The sequence below is a fragment of the Cibotium barometz genome, chromosome 31 (assembly GCF_041138505.1).
Source record: "Cibotium barometz isolate CiBa-2024 chromosome 31, ASM4113850v1, whole genome shotgun sequence".
Taxonomy (NCBI): Eukaryota; Viridiplantae; Streptophyta; class Polypodiopsida; order Cyatheales; family Cibotiaceae; genus Cibotium; species Cibotium barometz.
Window position 1 is genome coordinate 9696389 of NC_141076.1, and position 18972 is coordinate 9715360.

Here is an 18972-nt window from a genome sequence, read left to right on the forward strand (position 1 = left end):
TATCCTTGATGGTCCCCTGGGTTAGCTCCATAGGCTGTATGATGATGATGACCCCACTTATGACTCCACTTTGTATCATATGGCTTGGATTTGACATTCCCAACATATAGCTCTAGTCTTTGTTTTCTTTTGTATGATGATGAAATTACATGGACACTATTGTATTGTTTTTGGTCTCTTAGACCCATTGGGTCTTTTGAAGATGTTTAATACAACTTTCTTTCTTTCTTTCTTTCTCCCTCGCTTCTACGACCTCTCCATTCTAGACAGCCCCATGGCGGAGATACTTGATCTAAGGAGAGGGCAACACTTCAACTGATCAGCATACATGGATCTACCTGATATACATTTTTCAGTATTTTCTACTAGGTATCATCTCGGAGTCTTATAGTTCTGTTCTTATAACTATAGGACAATCAGTTTATTGTACTTTTTAGTCTCATTTAGTTGTTCTCTTTGATGAGACACCAACTTCAGATGTACTCTCAGTTTTGGTCTCATAGGCCACTATGGCCTCTTAGAGACGTTAATATATCATTTCATTTCTCTCTCACAATGAAGGCTCTCTCACACAAATTTCTTGTTGACAAATGGAACATACACCTTGTGCCATGCTAGTATGTCTATTCTTGGGAGCTTTTCCTTGCTATCGTGAGTTCATCTCCTCTGATCATGCATGATCTGGAGTCTTAGGGTTCAGGCCTCTAAGGGGTCTTGACAGTTGATGGCAATGTTGCAACAGGCAGTGTGCTTGCAGGGCTAGGACGATGGCAAGGGTGGAGTCAGTGTAGCACTGAGCAGTAGAGAGGTGGAGCCAATGAGGGAGAGGAGAGCTGAGGGGGCAAGGCAAAGGCTGGAGCTGTGCCAACTAAAAGTGGGGTAATTGGCTGGAATTCTCTGTGGGGTCCATTCACCTGTGTTTTCTCTTTCTGCCTACACAGCATGCTGGAGATGTGAGATCTAGTTTCATTGTCATGGCAATAAATCCCCACAGAGAGTCCCACCTATTTGGCACAAGGCATGTCAGGTTAGACCCTTCAATTTATTAGAGTCCCTATCTGCCACTCAATTAAAGGTCCCCAATCCACCTATCATACATCTAAAATCAGCACTTAATAAAGAAATGATTTTGTGATAATAGTTTGTTCCTGATTTCTTATTCATTTGAGTAGACGGAGTATTTAGCAACAAGTTAAAATTTAATACTAAATCTATTTAAGCTGCGTAAAAGCTCTTGCTGATAAACTACCATTTTCTCCCTTGTAAGCGTTTTGGTGTTGCAGCTGTGGAGTTGGATGGAGCATTGTATGCTGTTGGTGGATATAATGATCGGAGATACTTGGCGTAAGATCTTACATCTTCTTCACTAGTTAATACTTTTCTGAAGTAATTGAAGCCAATATTTTGTCATTGTTAGTGAGCTATGGTTCTTATACACATACTAAAGGTCCCTCCTTGTATACATACCGCCAGGAGCTTGTTGCAATTTCAGTCTCAAAGTCAAAAAGGAACAAAGCTAGTTATTAGCTTGTCTATATATCATTTGTGATATTTTTGTGTACTTTCAATGCCTTTGATGGCTTCCAAAGAATTCAAGTCACATAGCCAAAAGAGCAATAATGTTTTGTGCAAGAGGCTTTAGGAGTGTTTTGATCGTATAAACCCACAATGTACGTGAAATCTTTGGGTGATACCTTTCTAACCATGCTTGCTTATTGTTCGAGTATGGAAGGGTGGTAAGAATCATTACCTTAGACAAGTTCTTTTGACACCTATTGTTGGGTAGGAGGCCTTGCACGTGCACGACCACACACACACGCAGAGAACGTAGAGAGCAAGCAGAGGGTGTGCTGGAAAACTCACGTAATAAGATAAGATAAGTACAAGTGAGTGTACAAAAGGACACTAGTCCCAAGGCTAAAAACCCCAACACACAAGAGTGTGTTCACACGGGGAAAAACCCTTGCCAGCACAGGGTAAAAGTGCCCGTGTGTAAGACTGTTCACACCAGGACTTCTCGGAGGCCAAAGGCTAATAAACCCCCCTGAAGTGAATGGTGTGAACGTACATGGTGTGTGACAGATCACCCTGAAAATGGTAGCAAGCCTAAAGCTTTGTAAAAAGCTTCAAAGTTCTCCTTGGAAAGGGGCTTGGTAAACCCATTGGCCACATTGGCCTGTGTAGGCACGTAAGTCAAGGCTATCTTTCCTGTTTGAAAAATCGGATTCCGTGCCATTGCCAATGCACTCTGGCTATTAGTGAAAATGGTGGTAGAAGACGGTTGTCTAATACCAAGATCTGCCAAAATAGACGGCGGTGCAATACACACTCCAAAGTAGCTTCTGTGAATGCTGCCCTGTTCTTAGACTCACAACTAGAAGTGGCCACTGTCGGCTGCTTCTTGCTGAGCCATGAAATGCATGAACACCCAAGAAGGAAACAACTACCATTGATTGACACCCTAGTGTCATAACATCCTACCCAGTCATTGTTAGTTTAGGCGATCAAGCATAACGAAGACGCATTGCGATAAAACAATGCAAAGTCTTGAATGCCTTTAAGGTAACGAAAGACATGCTTCATTGCTTGCCATTGTCTAGTGCTAGGGCAATGCATAAATCAGTTAACTGGTTAACTGTGACACTGCATACTGAATATCAAGACTTGTAGCGCATAGGTAAATAAGGCATCCCACAACCTGTTGATAAGTGGCAACATCAAATGGCTCGGAAGAGTCCTTAAGTGATAGTCGTAAGCTTGGTTCCATAGGAGCAGAAACAAGTTTGCAATCTATCATTTGGAACCTTTCTAAGAGCTGCTTATTGTATCTCAGCTGAGATAGCATGATGTCTCTCTCAACTGGTATAAATTGAATACCCAAGTAGTAATGCAAAAGCCCCATGTTTGTAACATCAAATGGATGCTATAATTCAGCTATGAAAGCAAAATTTTCTCCTCATCTTTTGATAACCAAGCACGAGGGGCGTGTTGAAGGCCATAAATTGCTTTACACAATCTGCATACTTTATGCTTTGCACCTTTCTAAACAAAGCTAGGAGGCTGCGATACATAAACCTCCTCTTGCAAATCACCATTCAGAAAGGTAGTTTTGACATCCAACTGATGCACATTTCAACCTTTATGGACAAGCAACGCAACAATAGTGTGCATGGTAGTCATACGTGAAGTAGGCGCTTCTCGTAGTCAATGCCCTCTCGTTGGGCATATCCTTTTGCGACTAAACGAGCCTTATAGCGATCAATTGAGCCATCGGGCTTGCGTTTCAATTTATACACCCACTTTGTGTCTATGGCATGCTTGCCTTTGGGCGAGTCACATAACTCCCATGTAGCATTCTTTTCAATAGAGGTCAACTCCAAATGCATGGCTGTAACCCAATAATCACTCTCCAATGCATCAGAATCATGGTCACAAGAAATGTTTCGAGGTTTTTTTCGTTTCGAGGTTTTTCAGGTTTTGTTTCGAACGGTTTCGTCCCTCGGCTAAGATACGCAAGGTTTCGAAAAGTCAATAATTTCGTAAAGTATAAATACTTAAAGAACTTGTGGTAGCCATCTAAAAACATAGTGTAATGATGAAAAAATGGTGTCTTCTCACAACTTGGGGAACCATCCTTATTTTGGTGAGGCATTATGTGGTTTAATCAAAGACTCTTCAGAAATTGAAGAAGAGAAGGTAGAAATTGGGAAAGATTTAAGACATTGAAGGATGGTGTATGAAGAAAAATGGGAAAGAAGAGAGGAGAAGAAAAGGAGAAGAAGAGCAAGGGAGAAGAAGAGAAAGGAAGAAGAAGAAGAGGAGAGAATAAGAGAATGAAGGAAGGAGGAGTAGAGGTGAAAGAAGTAGCAGAAGATGGAAAAGGGGCGGCATAAGAAGAAAAGGGAAGGAAGGTGATGAGGAGGATATAGAAGAAAAACAAAAATAAAAAAATCCCAAAAAAATCGGGGAAAAAAAACCAAAACTTGAAATTTGCGCACGAAACTGTCGTGCTGGAGAGGTTTCGAGATTTTTAAAAACCGTTTCGAAGTTTCAAAAGCTAGGGATAGTAGGGCAAGGAGTGACGATGTGTATGACCATGAATTCACTCAGCAAAAACTTGATTGCATCATTGATGAAGTGGCTCTCCCTCTCACTTATAGTTTGAATAGTTTATGGCAGCGATGATAAATCGTACTTGAGTACCTTGACTCGCTAGATTAATTGGTTCAACAAAGTCAATGCTCCATTTTTCAAATGGTTGAATAGATACTATAGGGTACAGGGGCATTTTATCATGGTTGTGAACACTAACAATCGCTGACATTCATCATTACTTTTTACAAATTCGGTCACATATCTAAATAAAGTGGGCCACCAAAACTGCACCAAATAATGGCAGCAATGTATCAAAGACATCTGGGGCATCAATCGATGGCTGTAGCCTACATGAAAGCATGGGCTGAGATGCATATTCATCGAAGATTACATCTCTGGACACAATAATCTTCTTGTTGGTGGAAGGTAAATAAAGCTTGTATCTCTTGCTCTCACTGCTATGACCCACAAAGACACATTTTAATGCTTTTGCTGTGCTGGGATATGCATGTAAGCCAGACACCCAAAAACACGCATACGAGTAATTACATGAATTTTGCCATTCTAAGCCTCATAGGCTGTCATAGACTTCAACGCTTTAATGGGACAACGATTTAGCACATAGTTAGCACAAATGACCGCTTCAAGCCAAAATTTGGATGGAAAATCCTTGCTTTTAAGCATACATCTTGCCATTTCCATGAGTATGATTACGACGCTCAGCCACGCCATTCTGTAGTGGTGTATATGGAGTAGTACATTGATGAGAAATACCACGCGACTACTTAAAAGTTGTAAACTCATGTGAGAAATATTCTCCCCCTCTATTTGTATGCAATGTCATGAGCTTATTGCTGCAAGCATTTCCTGCCATAGGAAGAAATTGTTGGAAAGCTGAAAATGCATCTGATTTAGCTTTCAAACCATACACCCAACAAAAACGAGTGTAATCGTCAATGAAAGTCATGAAGTACAAATGTCTTGCAAAAGATGGTGCCCTCATAGGGCCACATGTTGGGAATCAAGGTCTTACCTATGTGTGAACAGCCTCTAGAAGGCTTATGTGTTTGTGTGTGTGTGTGTGTGTGTGTGTGTGTGTGTGTGTGTGTGTGTGTGTGTGTGAGAGACGACGAGAGCGAACCTGCGACCCTGCTCGCCTGCAAACCTGCGACTCTGCTCGCTTGCGACTCTACTCGCCTGTGAGCCTGCGACTCTGCTCGCCTGCGAACCTGCGACTCTCCCCGCCTGCGACTCTGCTCGACACTGCTCGCCTGCGACTTACCTGTTTGTGAGCCTGCAATTTCGTCACTCCCTTCTCCTACTCTGTGTGTATGTGTGTGTGTGTGTGTGTGTGTGTGTATGTGTGTGTGTGTGTTTGTGTGTGTGTGTGTGTCGCTGAGATTCTCCTGCATCATGTCCTTGTTGCGCGATTCAGCCTTTCTCTGCCTTGATTTTTCCTCAACTCTGTAGTGACCTTTCGCAGTCTTTTCTGCTATTCCTGCACCTTTTCTGCCGTACTGTTCTATTCCACTTTCCTTCGTAACCTCACAGCCTCCTTCTGTCAATATCGGCCTTTTCCTTTTCACAGCCCTTCTGACCGTTCCCTTTCCGTGGTTCTATCAATGGCTTCAGCTTTAGATGTTTGCACATATGCCCGAAAAGAAAGATCTGCAGATGCTAAACGCCGCCTATCAGAGCCGTCTTTACAAGATGATGCATTTACGTTGGAAGCTCAGTATGTGTTTGATACCCTTAAGGATGACTTTCAGCAGTCACGACAGGAATGGGGCAAACCGATTCCAGAGTTCACCTACAAATTGAAGTTGTCGTCCCTAGTGAACCCCCTCAAAAAGTTGTCTCAAACTACGGTTATAATATTCTTTCCAAGAAAAATCCCCGCGGCCAGCGATGTCGCGCAGTGGATTAAGTCCATCCTTGGAGGATGCTTTGTAGAGGGAGTGTATTTCGTTTCCAGATACTTTTATGAGGTGCATTTATCAGATGCTTCATGCTAGGAGAGGCTTCTTGAGTTCTCTCCCCTGTTTTATGGGAGGCAAATGGTACATGCTATGCCCTGGTCCCCAAACAAGGACTATCAAAGTCTTATACGGCATCACTGCCCTATATGGGTTGAGGTTGCTAACTTTCTGGACTATATGCGTGAAGAATTGCCTGGCCTTGCTGCTTCCTTGGGACAAGTCATTTGTCCTCCACGCCCCATGGGAAACCGTAACAGGTTCTGCATTCTCTGGGACACTGACATACCTACCCCTCCTTCTATTGCGGTGGAAGTTACGGGAGTGCAATTGGGCAAAAAGTATTTTGAATTGAAGTGGGGTGTGTTTGCAGGTGCTTGTTTTGCCTGTCACAAGTTTGGGCATCTAGCCTCTGAATGCCCAATGGTTTTGCATCAGCCCCCCCCGAATGCCTTGCCACCCCAGACACGGGAAAAGAATCAGAATTTGCAAGTCAAGACAGCAAATACAAATGAAGCAAAGAATGCAAAATCAGTCAATTAAGTGCACGCACTTGCAGGAAAAGGAAAAGACAAAGGAAAAGAGAAGATGAAGGAAACTGTGGGGATTGATCAGGAAGGTTTTAAACAACCCAAGAAGGTGGTTGTATTGAAGCAACGCCCCCTTCAATCTCGTCAATGGGATGCTTCTTTGCCCTCACCAGGACAAACTTCTACTTCAGCCTTTGCTCCTGTCCTTCAAAATTGGGTGGGCGTACTAAAGAAGGGCATCCCCATATGTGATTTAGAAGAAGGGGAAAATGCTATGTCTTTCATGGGTAATGAAGGCATGCAGCCTATGCAGGCAGAGGCCTAGCCTCTCTGATGTCTGGTTCTTATCCTCAAACTCTACTGTACATACATTTTCATGCTTCAAACACTTAAGTGCTTTACATACAATGTACAGAGCCTCTGCAATGTCTCAAAGTGGAGGCTTTTATGGATTTATGTACATAAAATGCAGCCAGATATTGTTTGTTTGCAAGAGCATAATCAACACTCCATGGCTGGACATCATGGTTTTTTGCACGGCTATGATATATATTATGTTGGTACTGCTACCTATTCAGGTGTATGCATATTGGTTAGACATGAGTTGGAGCCTCAGTTGGCCTTCAATGACAGTAGTGGCAGATGGATAGTCATACAATGTAATGTCAATGGTGATATTTTTGAGTTTGCATCGGTCTATGCCTCCCAGACCTCTGCCATGAGGGCTTCTTTGTGGGATTCTTTATGCAGATATCCATGGAGATCCAATGCATTCATCTGTGGGGATTTTAATAATTCCCCTCTGCCTAGAGATAATACCACTTCACGATCTCATATGCTATCATTGGAAAGGCAGAAATTGGATGACATGCTTCTTTTTGTGCAGGCTGAAGATTTATGGGTACTTCTCCAAGGGTCAGTCCCTGGATATACTTTTCATCATAATGCACTTACTACGTATTGGGCAAGACTTGACAGATGGATTTGTTTTATCCACAACAATTTGCAGATTTTAGCCCTCATCTCCTTATAGATTTCTCATTGGGCTTGTCAGATCATGCTCCATTGTGGATGAATTTGCAGCTTGGCATGCCTCAGGATGATTTGCCATTTCTCTCCAGTAGATTATTGCATGTTAATCGGGCTTATTTACAACATCACAACTTTCAGCAAATGATCAGATTTGCCATTCATCCTTTGACAGTTCATGCCCAGGAGGACATGAATTACGCTTGGGACAGCTTCGTCTCTCGTATGCAAAATGTCATTAGGGAGTATGGCAAATGGTATATGACAGAATGGAGGAATGAGGTTAAATGGGCAAAAAGGACAGCACAACAGTTGATTGAATTTTCTCAGTCAAGGCCACTCTTTGATTCAGAAAAGGATTCCCTTTCACATGCACAATTTAAACTTACTGTTAATGATCAGAGGAAATTGCACAAATGGCAGATTAGGGCAAGAATGAAGCCCCTCATGGATAAGGGCTGCTCTTCAAAATCCTTTTTCCAGGACTTGCATGCTACTCGAAATAAAAATTCATGTCTAAGGGTTAGGAAACTGGATGGCTCTTGGACTCACTCTTTCTCTTATCTCCAAGACGAATGCCACAATTATTTCCAGAAATTGTTTTCTGCTCCTGTTTCCCCATCAAATCAAGTGACTGATGCCAGGACTGAATTTCTTCAATATGTTTCTGGAATAGTTGAAATGGATGATGCTCTTACCTTGGAGAGGCCTTTTACTGACACGGAACTTGATAATGACCTTAGCAAATACAAATCTCCTGGCTGGGATGGCCTTACGGTGGAATTTTATATTTCTTTTTGGGATGATTTGAAAGAGGTCCTTTTGCGAATGATCAATGTGACCTGGCAAGAAAATCAGTTGCCGCACTCTTGGAAGCATGGCATAGTCAAGCTTGTCCCCAAAAAACATCTGTGTGATCATATATCAGATTGGAGGCCTATTACTTTGATGCCTGTACTTTACAAACTTATTGCCAAAATGATTGTACATAGGCTTCACAAGATACTGCATGCAGGACTTCATCCTCATCAGTATGGGTTTGTGCCGCGAAGACAAATCCATGACAATATATCCAATGCCTTGACTGCAATTGAATATGCTAAGTATTCGCATCAAGATGTGCTTATATTGCAGGTGGATATTGCTAAGGCATTTGACAATGTTCAATGGGATTTCATCTCTCAGATCATGACAAAGTTGGGCTTTGGTCCCAAGATGGCAAATGCTGTTTACTGGCTTTATTCTGGCTCTACTACTCAGTGCATTCTTGGGGGCCATCTGTCTCGGTCATGGATATTGGGCCGATCAGTTAGACAGGGCTGCCCTCTTAGTGCTCTCTTCTATGCCATTGCGACCCATCCTCTTTTGATGCATCTTGATCATCTTACAAACACAGGACACATGACTGGTCTTAAAATCCCAGGGGCTACATCTTTTTTGGCACAAGCATATGCTGATGATTCCTTTTTCATGCCACAGAATTCTCCTCAGGAACTTCGCATGCTTATGGCCACTCTTTCTTTATATGGGTTGGCAGCGGGATTGCATATCTGACAAATCTAAATTACTCCCTCTGAAAGAATGTGACTTGCATTCTATTCTTTGGCCGGGTCAGGTGGTGCATTCCCGAGATATTGTCAGGCATTTGGGATATCCCATAGGATGGCATATCACCAGAAAGCAGTAGTTAAAATGGATTTTCCAAAGACTTCAACATAAACTAGAATACTGGAAGATTTCTACTTGGCCTCTTCATGTCAAGCTCAGAATAGTACAATCCATTGTGATGTCCTATGTCCAGTTCTATTTGTCCTTGCTGCATTGGTCCTCCAGGGATATTTCAGCTTTTATGTCTCAAGCTATGTAGATGTTATGGAAGACAAAAACTGCTGTGAAAGCATTGAGACTGATGAAGATGGAAATGGTGTGCTCCCCAAGGATGCATGGTGGACTTAATGTCCTTAATATAAGATATCATGTACTTGCAAGGAAGGCTACAATGTTGCATACTTTCTTCCGTTAACAGCAGCCATGGACTTGTATGTTAGCATCCATGTGTGTCAACATGAGGACTTGTGCTTATGGTCATTGGATTACGGATCATTGGGAGGTTGTTATTGAAAGATTTGTAGGGAGGATACCTGGTTGTCCTTTCTCTACTGCCCTCATACTTGACTGGAAATAAGTTCTCTCTAAGGTCAAATGGGCTTCTGATAATTGCTTGAGGACAAACTCGATGAGGAAAGAAAGTATTCATTGGAGTGCCATCTTTGACACTCCACTTGCTTTACAGGAACCTGCTCGGGCATACAATCTTATGAAATTGGGAATTAGGTACATACATGATGTGGTAGATGATCGGGGATATGTCTTATCCTTTCCCCGGGCCACTGCTTCCTATGCATTGGGAATGCATCATAGGTCGATATGGAAGAAAATTGCTGGTTTATTGCATCCCTTTTTACCTATTCCACCTGTGGCTGACACAGACAGGCTTATGGATTGGCAATTGCAGCCATCTACTACATGCATTCATCCTATTCCCCTTCCTGCCTTAACCTCCATAAAAGCCTACAGGCTTCTTCAGCCTCCCCCATGGATTCACCAACATGCTAATTCTCTGTGGCATATAAGGAAGCCCCTCTCATGGTGGCGGAAGAATCTCCGGATGTTGTGGAAGTGTAAAATGCCATTGAAACAAAGGCTTTTTCTTTGGAGATGTTTGACAGGCACATTGTCAGTGGGGGTCACACTTGCTAAACGTCACATTGCACCTTCCACATGTCTAAGATGTCAGGCTCCCTCAGAAACTGTTCTTCATTTGCTTTGGCACTGCCCTTGTTCCAAGATCCTCCTCAGGAGAATTTCAGATTTTCTTCAGCTCCATTTTCCGAGTCATAGATTTGGGAAACATTTCTGGCTTTTTGGCAGATTTATGCGGTCCTTGTCCCAATACTCCCTGTTTCTCTCTTGGGTGAGATATTGGGCTCTTTGGACAATTTAGAGTGAGCCTAATTTGGTATACTTGGGTCGGCAGAATCATCAGTTATATGAATCCTTCCGAGCCTCGTTGCGGCAATCCTTATATGATGCCTGCCATGAGGGTGATATGGATGCTTCTTGCTTAGAGCTTTTCTCTTTATGTTTCTGACATTTGGGATACTCTCCATTTCGGAGACTTCCCATCTTGTAAATTTATGAGTATATAAATATACTGCACTGGATATTACCAAAAAAAAAAAAAGTTTGTGTGTGTGTGAACTACCTCTTAGAGGAGTCACAAATAATATCCAGATATTTGTGTATATTATGACATATGCAGTGTTGTCACACAGGCATCCTTTGTACTTATAAAAAGGTACTTGTACTTCACAAAAACCAATCAAGCAAGTGTCACGTCATTGAGTCGTGTTAATCACTCTCTCTATCATTGTCCTATCTCTCTCTATCTTTGTCTACTATTTACTAGCCAAGGCCTTGCTCACCTTTCAGCCCCCCATAGCTGCTCCATCACCACATAGATCACTATGTACGAGCTGCAATGGCCGAGTAGCTCGCACAATGCTATCCTTTGGAAAGGACTGACGATGCATCTTTCCGAATATACATCCCTCGCATACATGCTTGTCTGGGAGTTGCATAGGTGGCAACTCATGAACCATAGATTGACGATGTAACGCATTAGAGAAGGGAAATGAAGGTGACTACACTGAGCATGCCATAGCTCGGTGTCACGCATAACCTGAGATGTGGAAGCAACCATAGCATCATCATGAGAATCACTACTCCTGTCATACATGTCAAGTGTGTAAAAGGCATTTCTCAATGTACCAAAGAGCATAAGCACATCTGAATCTGATCTGTCATAAATGGAGTAGCAATGATAAAAAAACTGGATTTTGAAACAAGCTTTTACAAGTGTTGAGACAGAAATAAGATTCTTGCGACTCCCAGGTACATACAAAGTATTTGCAAGAGTAAATGTGTCTCCACTACATGACGCCAACTCCACATTACCAATGCCTTGAGTGGCATATGATGCATTATTAGCACATAGAGTTATAGCTTCTTCTCAATCTTCTCCTCTCTAGACTTAGGAGGATCTGAATGGGCTTGTGCTTTGCCCTTAGGTTTAGCACTTGAACCGGCCCCAGATTTTCCTTTGCCATGATAGGAGGCAGTAAAAGCCCGATATGGAGCAAACATGCTGTTCCGGTTGGACCGGGATTGCTCATCCTGTAACAAGAGAGCTACCAAATCATCAAATGTGTATAAATCTAAATTTCTCTTCGTCAAGAGATGAAGAGTGGTAAGCAAATCCTTGCTAGGATTCAGGCAAACCATTGAGAATTGTAGAAATGAGTGGATTGTCAGAATCACCTCATCAATATTGATTAACTGCTCTCGTAAATCCTTAAAACGGGTGAGAAATCGTAAATGAGTGTACGACAAATGTTCCTAAATAAGGTACTATTAATGTACAATGATGCATTGATGATGATGATAGTGTGTCACTGTGTACCCCAATGCAGGGTGCACGTGACAGCCTCCAGGATGATTAGAAAAAAACTTCCCAGCACCCTTCTGTGCAGTCTTACCGCGATGATCAGTGGCCAGCCGTTTTCTAGAGACGGTTACTCTTATGTATCCTCTTGAATCAACAAGGCTCCTTCTCTCTCTCTCATCGCATGAAGACCCAACTCTCTCTCTAGCTCATGAAAACTTGCATCTCTCTCTCCTACACAAAGAGCATGAGAGCCCCCCTACACCAAGATTACAATGCCATGCTTAAAGCTGCCCTCCTTGGAAACGAAGATTAAGAACTCCTCCACAAAGAGATCTCTGCTGCAATGCTTATTTTTTTATGAAAAGGGATCCCTTCATGCAAGGAAGACTCCACCTTTGTCTCATGCAAGGGTTCTCCACGATCCTTTTCAGCAGGCCACCCCTTTTGATGTGTCCACCTACATTAATTATGCACCACACTCCATTTAAGGCTCTAAACCTTACATTTATCCAAATCACCATCTAAGAGGTGGTTTCCATGCCACGTGTCTAATGAGCAACTCGCACATATCGAAGCTTCAAATTGCAATGCCATCTAGATCCCCTAGTACCTCCATGCCTTGACTGGAGACTCAGAACCATCCTAGGGCATGGCATCCTAGTGCATGCCTATGCCATAAACTGGTAACAATGGATGGTGATGCGTGAGACCTTTCAAAACGTTAAAGAGCAGAAAGATATTTGAAGTCATTTTATCGGGCTCCACGGCCCCTTGGTTGAGTAAAGGAACTAAAAGGCTGATGATGAGACAAGAATTCTTAGTACTATGGATATCCTTTTCTTTTTTGGAGAGATGCAGGTTGAGGGAGAGTTGGGGATGTAAAATTGCAATCTTAATCTTTAGTTTGTTTTCAAGTATGATTTCAAACGACTGTTGAAAATTATGTTTGCATGTCCAGATCTGTAGAAAGATTTGATCCTCGTGAAGCCTTGTGGACAGCAGTTGCTCCTATGAATAGAAAAAGAGGAAGCCTGTCTGCAGCATCTTTGGCGGGAAAGATGTAAGTCATCACACTCGGCAAAATTTGGGGTCTTAATGCACTCGTTTTTATTTTTTTGTTGAGAGTCATTACGTGTGGGGTTTTGAACTCACGCCCTCTGCTGGTAACCGGAGTGCGAGAAACACTCAGGCAAGGCCATCTGATATCATTCAAATATTATAATCTTAAGTATTTTCTTATGCAGCTATGCAATTGGTGGCTATGATGGTGTTGAGTTCTTGAATGCTGTGGAGTTTTATGAACCTCGCACAAATTGTTGGGTAGAAATGGTAAGTTGGATAAGCTACTTGATGCCGTGTACCATGTTGGCCCAATGTCTTTTTGTCTTTTCTACTTTATTATGGATGAATATATACATTGTACCTTGTTTGGGCTTATGAGGTTTTAAATCTCAAAGTGGACAGTGCTAGAGTGCTTATTTGGAAATCTCAAAGTGGAAACATCACAAAACAGGGGTTTGTAAGGCCAAAACACGTGTTTTGGTGTGTCCTTGTGTTGAGGTGTTTCATCTGTTTCCTGTTTCTATTTCAAAACTGCACATTTCTCCTCAACACCCGTGGTTTCCCATTGGCAACCTTGATTTAAGGTTGTGTCTAGCTCCTTGCCTTAAACCTTTTGTCTTCTCTTCCATCTCCTTTCCTCTCCTCTCTTGTCTGTTCCTCTTCGTTCCTCTCTCTTTTATCTAGTCCTCCTGCCAGCCCCTTACTCACATCATACTTGATACCAACTCCAGAAGGCCAAGCATAAACTATCATATGCACCAAAATTCCAAACATCTCGATTGTTGCTATTCCAGGTGCATGCTAGAGTATGAGATGTTATCTGACCATAAAACTGATAATGCTTGGGTATGGAAGGCGTATGTCCTCTCAATGGCCTCTCCACTTCAAGTCCGCGAGGTCTTGAAACCTACCATGAAGCCAAGTCACGTATGTATCTCCCAATCAATGTCCACTTTGAAGTGATGCAACTGGAATGGTGACTTTGGTATCATCCCAAAAGCAGTGCTGAAAAGACTCCATGGGAAAATTGCAACGAACAATTTGGGGCTACCTGTGATAGCTCTCCAGTGGTAGTACTGCAGCATGTGCTATCAGCCAAAAAAACGATGTGACTGTCTTCTTCCAAGAAAAGCTTGTTTAGCCATAGAGGTATGATGATTTCTTATTTACAGGAGCGTCAATTGGGCAGTTTGAGCTTTATATGACCATTTTCGATAGAAATGCAAAGAATGAAACAGTCTGGGTGGTTCTCAAGCGTTAAGCCATCCCCACTCTCTGCAAGTCTCTTCAAATGCTTCCTACAAATGAGCCTACAAATGAGAGTCTCTGCCTGCCTAAGGCCAATCTGTTGCTAGTGGCCAGTCTGCTGCCTCCAGCCCGCACCTCGCCTGCTGGCAATCTTTAGACCCTTATTTCTTCTCTATTGCATCCTCCTTTCTCAGCTCTTCATGCTTAGTGGCAGAATCGTCAAGGTTTTCTGGTTACAGACTTTTCACCGCCTGGTTTCTCGCTATGGTTACTTTCTCGTCTTAGCAGGACTCGGCAGCAGCCCCTCGGACTTCACCAATCAAGGATACCCTCAACTGAATACTCTCGGAGCCTCCTGATCTTTAGCTCCTATGGAGGTTGGTAGCTTCACTCAGTCCATTATCTTGGTAGGCACAATCACAGGAGGTGACCTCAGAGACAATCTGCAAGCAGCTTTGGTTGGTGAGTAGTAGCACATCACAGACATCCAGCTTTTTGGTCAGTGCTATTTTTGGATTGATTTCCACTCCAAGGCTTTGGCTAACAATACCCTTCACTGAACTTTGTCGCATTGTGCGATGCTACAAATTATTTTGCTCAATAGCCTGCTCAACCTTCTTCGAGCTTTTCGGTCGCCAGCAGGCAATGGGAATCCCTTTAGATGGCAAGGAGGTGGTTGGGATTCCATATCTTGGGTTGATCATGGCCTCCCAAGAGAAGCTCCCACATATATTTTTATCTCTGGGCTGGATGGCTGCACTACCTGCAATGACAAGTGTTCATCCAGTTGCTTCATGTCATTTTGTGTAACATGTGCTTCATGGAACACCCACAAATGGTGTGCTTCTTTTGGTCTCTGATGTCATTTTGGGTTTCAGCATGTCTTACTTTCACTGCATGTTCTGTCCCTGTGTAAATATGAGTAAATGTATGCTTGGTGCAGGAAATGGGAATGCACATAGGAAGAGCTTACGGAGCTGTGGCAAGCGTTGGCGACAGCCTCTACATGTTTGGAGGTTTAGATGGCGGATCATATGTAGATACGGTAAGCTGGTCATTTTTTTCCTTTATTTTCAGGGTTATTTCAGCCGTGCCATTATTGATGCCATGGAAATCACTCTTCAAAGCAGGTAGAACGCTACAGGGAAAATACGGGCTGGGAAATTGTTGAAGATGCTGTGACGGGTAGACGGTGCTTTCTCACTTGTGCTGTTCTGGAGTAATTTCTGTTCAATCTTAAGGGTATTTACAGACAGATCACTTGCCCGGATGGGTGGGTTTTGGGTGGTGAGATCTCTCCTTTCCACAGGTGGAGGCTATGTCTGTAAAGACCCTGAGCTTCTCCTACCAAGCATGAAAGATTCACTGCCTTGCAGTAAGATTTTATTGAAGCAGAGTTAGTTGAGCTATGATCATCCCCCTTCAACAGCGTGGCCCTTGTGCATGTGGCGAATATGTATTCCATGAGTGTTGTGATGGAACATTCTTAGACATTTCCCTGCTGCTGTGACTAAGGAAAAGAGTTTTCACACATTTTAAAATTGAGGGCAAGGTTTGTGGAGCTGTAAATAGCATTCTGCAGCAGGCCATGTATTCGGGTTAGTTTGCAAAGCATTCTTTAAAAACCCGTGGAGTGCATTCAAGATCTTAAATTGTTTTTGTTTTCTTTTGGTGAAGACATTTTCTGTATCTTCCTGCATGAAAAGTATGGTCGAAGAAATTAAAACAATCATATGTGCTCATGAACCAGAGTTTTATACATGCTTTTTCAATAATTCCCGAATGTGCTTATGGCTAGCAAAAAAATTTATTTTTGCTTTTCCAATAATCCTCTCTCTCTCTCTCTCTCTCTCTCTCTCTCTCCTCCCTGCCTGTGGGAAGCGCCCGCTGTTCTGTTCACCTCCCTCACTGCCGCTCACTGCCTGTTCGCATCGCACTGCCTTGCTCGCGCCCGCTGTACTGTTCGCCTCCCTTTCCCCACCCACCCTCCCTCACTGCCGCTCACTGCCTGTTCGCTTCGCACTGCCTTGCTCGCGCCCGCTGTTCTGTTCGCCCCCCTTTCCCCACCCACCCTTCCTCAGGCCCCCAAGGCAGCAACATAACTCGCGCCCGCTATTCTGTTCGCCCCCCTTTCCCCATCCGCCCGCCCGCTATTCTGTTCGCCTCCCTCACTGCCGCTCACCACTTGTTTGCTTCGCACTGCCTTGCTCGCGCCTGCTATTGTGTTCACCTCCCTTTCCCCATCTGCCCGCCCGCTATTCTGTTCGCCTCCCTCACTGCCGCTCACTGCCTGTTCGCTTTGCATTGCCTTGCTCGTGCCCGCTATTCTGTTCGCCTCCCTTTCCCCACGCACCCTTCCTTTAGGCCCCCAAGGCAACTACATAACTCTCTCTCTCTCTCTCTCTCTCTCCCCTCCTTGCATGTGGGAAGCGCTGTAGAGTAATCTCGAGGAATGGCTCCGAGTCTCCAAGAGAAGCTCGAGGCCCTCGAGACGGCAATGAAGGCACTAATCAAGGAGAACAAGAAGACATCCGATTCCAACCTCAATGAGGTGGAGAACAAATTACACCGGCACATCATGGCCCTCGAAGCACGGGTCACGGACCTTGAATAAGAGAACACGGCACTCAAGGAGGAGGTGAGTGCATTGAAAATGGAACTGGTAGCCGTCAAGAACACCGAGAAGGAAGAAGGGGAGATCAATGAGAACACTCTCACGGCCATCAAAGAAGAGATCTCCAAGGAGATCACAAAGGATATGAAGGGAAAACTTGAAGCCAAATAGTCAAGATGGGTTGAACACCAAATCATTCACACCACCATTGAGGAGGAGAAGATGAGGCAGGCTCGCCGCCTCAACATTCGAGTCACAGGTATAGCCGAGACACCCGACTCCACTCCCGAGAAAGATGAAAAGCTTCTATGCACAAAGCTCGGCTACAGGGAAGAGGACCCTCTCTCCTTCACCAAAGCATGGAGAGCCGGGAAAGACTCAACACGCAAGCGAGCCCTCATCCTATAGTTTGCAGGAGAGACGGAGAGGGTCACCTTCATGAGGAAGAGGGGTGATTCTACGAGGATTACAGGGAGATCCCATCTATTTGGATGACGACCTTACAAGGATGCAGATAGAACACATGAAAACATGCATGTCGAGAGTCCTACAGGTCCGAAAAGAGAGCAAGAGAGCATTCTATAACGATGGTCGTGTCATCATTGATGGCAAGGCCACCGATTAGCGCCAGGCGGCCTATGGGACATAGGCTATGGAGGATCCAGATTCAGAGATACACATAGCAGTTTGGAACTGCAATGGAGCACTTTGGACACATCCTGGGAGGATGGAGGAGGTCATGGAGGGACGGTACATCATACTACTTACAGAGACGCACCAGAGCCCAGAGAGGGGGCTACCCAAAGGAGAGGGCTATCAATGAGAGTTTACATACAGGGGGACCACGCGGCAGAGCACATCGAGAGGATCTGGAGGTATAGCGGTACTCTTCAAGTGAGAGCTACAGGAGCGCCTACAGGTGGTAGCACGTGACTAGGAGGCTAGACACATGTGGATCAAACTGCAGCTCTCGACAGACAGGGTGTTATACATTGCTCTATGCTACTTCTCTCCTAGAGGATCTAGATATGCCATGACAGTAGAGGAGGAGAGTTGATTATGTCACACATTGTGTTTTTGTACGTGGTATTAGAGCTTAAACTTTGAACCAAGTATTGGACCACAAAAATTGCACTCCCCTCTCTTTGCATGAAACCTCAATTTTCACATAGCCTCTTGCTTCTCATCTCCTTCATGATTCAAGCTAGAGGGTAAGGGTTAACATTGCTTAGCGACGGACAATCGTAAAGATTTACCTATGGTCCCCAAAGTCTTTCCACATGCTCATTACCGCTAAAACCATTGGTACCTCCAAAGGAGGGCGGCAATAAGGCAAAGGCTACCTTGAGAAGTCACATGCCCACCAAGATAATAACTCCTTATCTCACTTATCATGAATCATCAAAGAGGTCCAAAATTGGGTTAAGCATGAGGAGCTAATGCTAAATGAGATATTCACATGTAAAGAGAGTGTTTGGAATAAGGGTTTGAAAGATAAGAGAATGGCAATGACACAAAATGCTCAATTGAGGAGGCTTCATTCATTGATTTGAAAGGGAGAGGAGGGCTCCTTTTATAGGTTTTTGAATCACCCTCTCTTTCATTGTTACAAATTACAACATAAAAATCTTCAACCCTTCAGTGACATAAGGGTAGATGTCACCATCAATTATCCTCTTAGGCTAAGTCTTCTATTGATTATTAAATTGAAGACTTTTTGACTTTGAAAGTGTGATGAGATAATAGCCAAGTCTAAGTGGCATGTAGGTGGAGATTCCACTTACACATGGCGGAATTATCCTCTTCCATGTAGGCATTCTAGAAGAATCTTTTTCAATTATGCACCTACACACACTCCTCCACACTCCCCAACTTGTAGCCTTATGGTAAATACCATATTAATAATACAAT

At 43.5% G+C, this 18972-nt stretch overlaps 1 protein-coding gene across 2 annotated transcripts in view; it reads left to right on the plus strand.

Annotated features, from left to right (window-relative positions):
• LOC147620491 (uncharacterized) overlaps nt 1-16176 on the plus strand; it is a 94406-nt gene extending 78230 nt beyond the window's left edge. For both annotated transcript variants that reach the window (XM_086824714.1, XM_086824715.1), the window contains 5 exons: nt 1268-1344; nt 13096-13197; nt 13382-13466; nt 15391-15492; nt 15578-16176. In XM_086824714.1, coding sequence (XP_086680840.1) covers nt 1268-1344; nt 13096-13197; nt 13382-13466; nt 15391-15492; nt 15578-15670 — 459 coding nt within the window. In that variant the 3' untranslated portion in view covers nt 15671-16176. The remainder of the gene's footprint in view (nt 1-1267; nt 1345-13095; nt 13198-13381; nt 13467-15390; nt 15493-15577) is intronic.
• Nucleotides 16177-18972: the final 2796 nt, after the last annotated feature.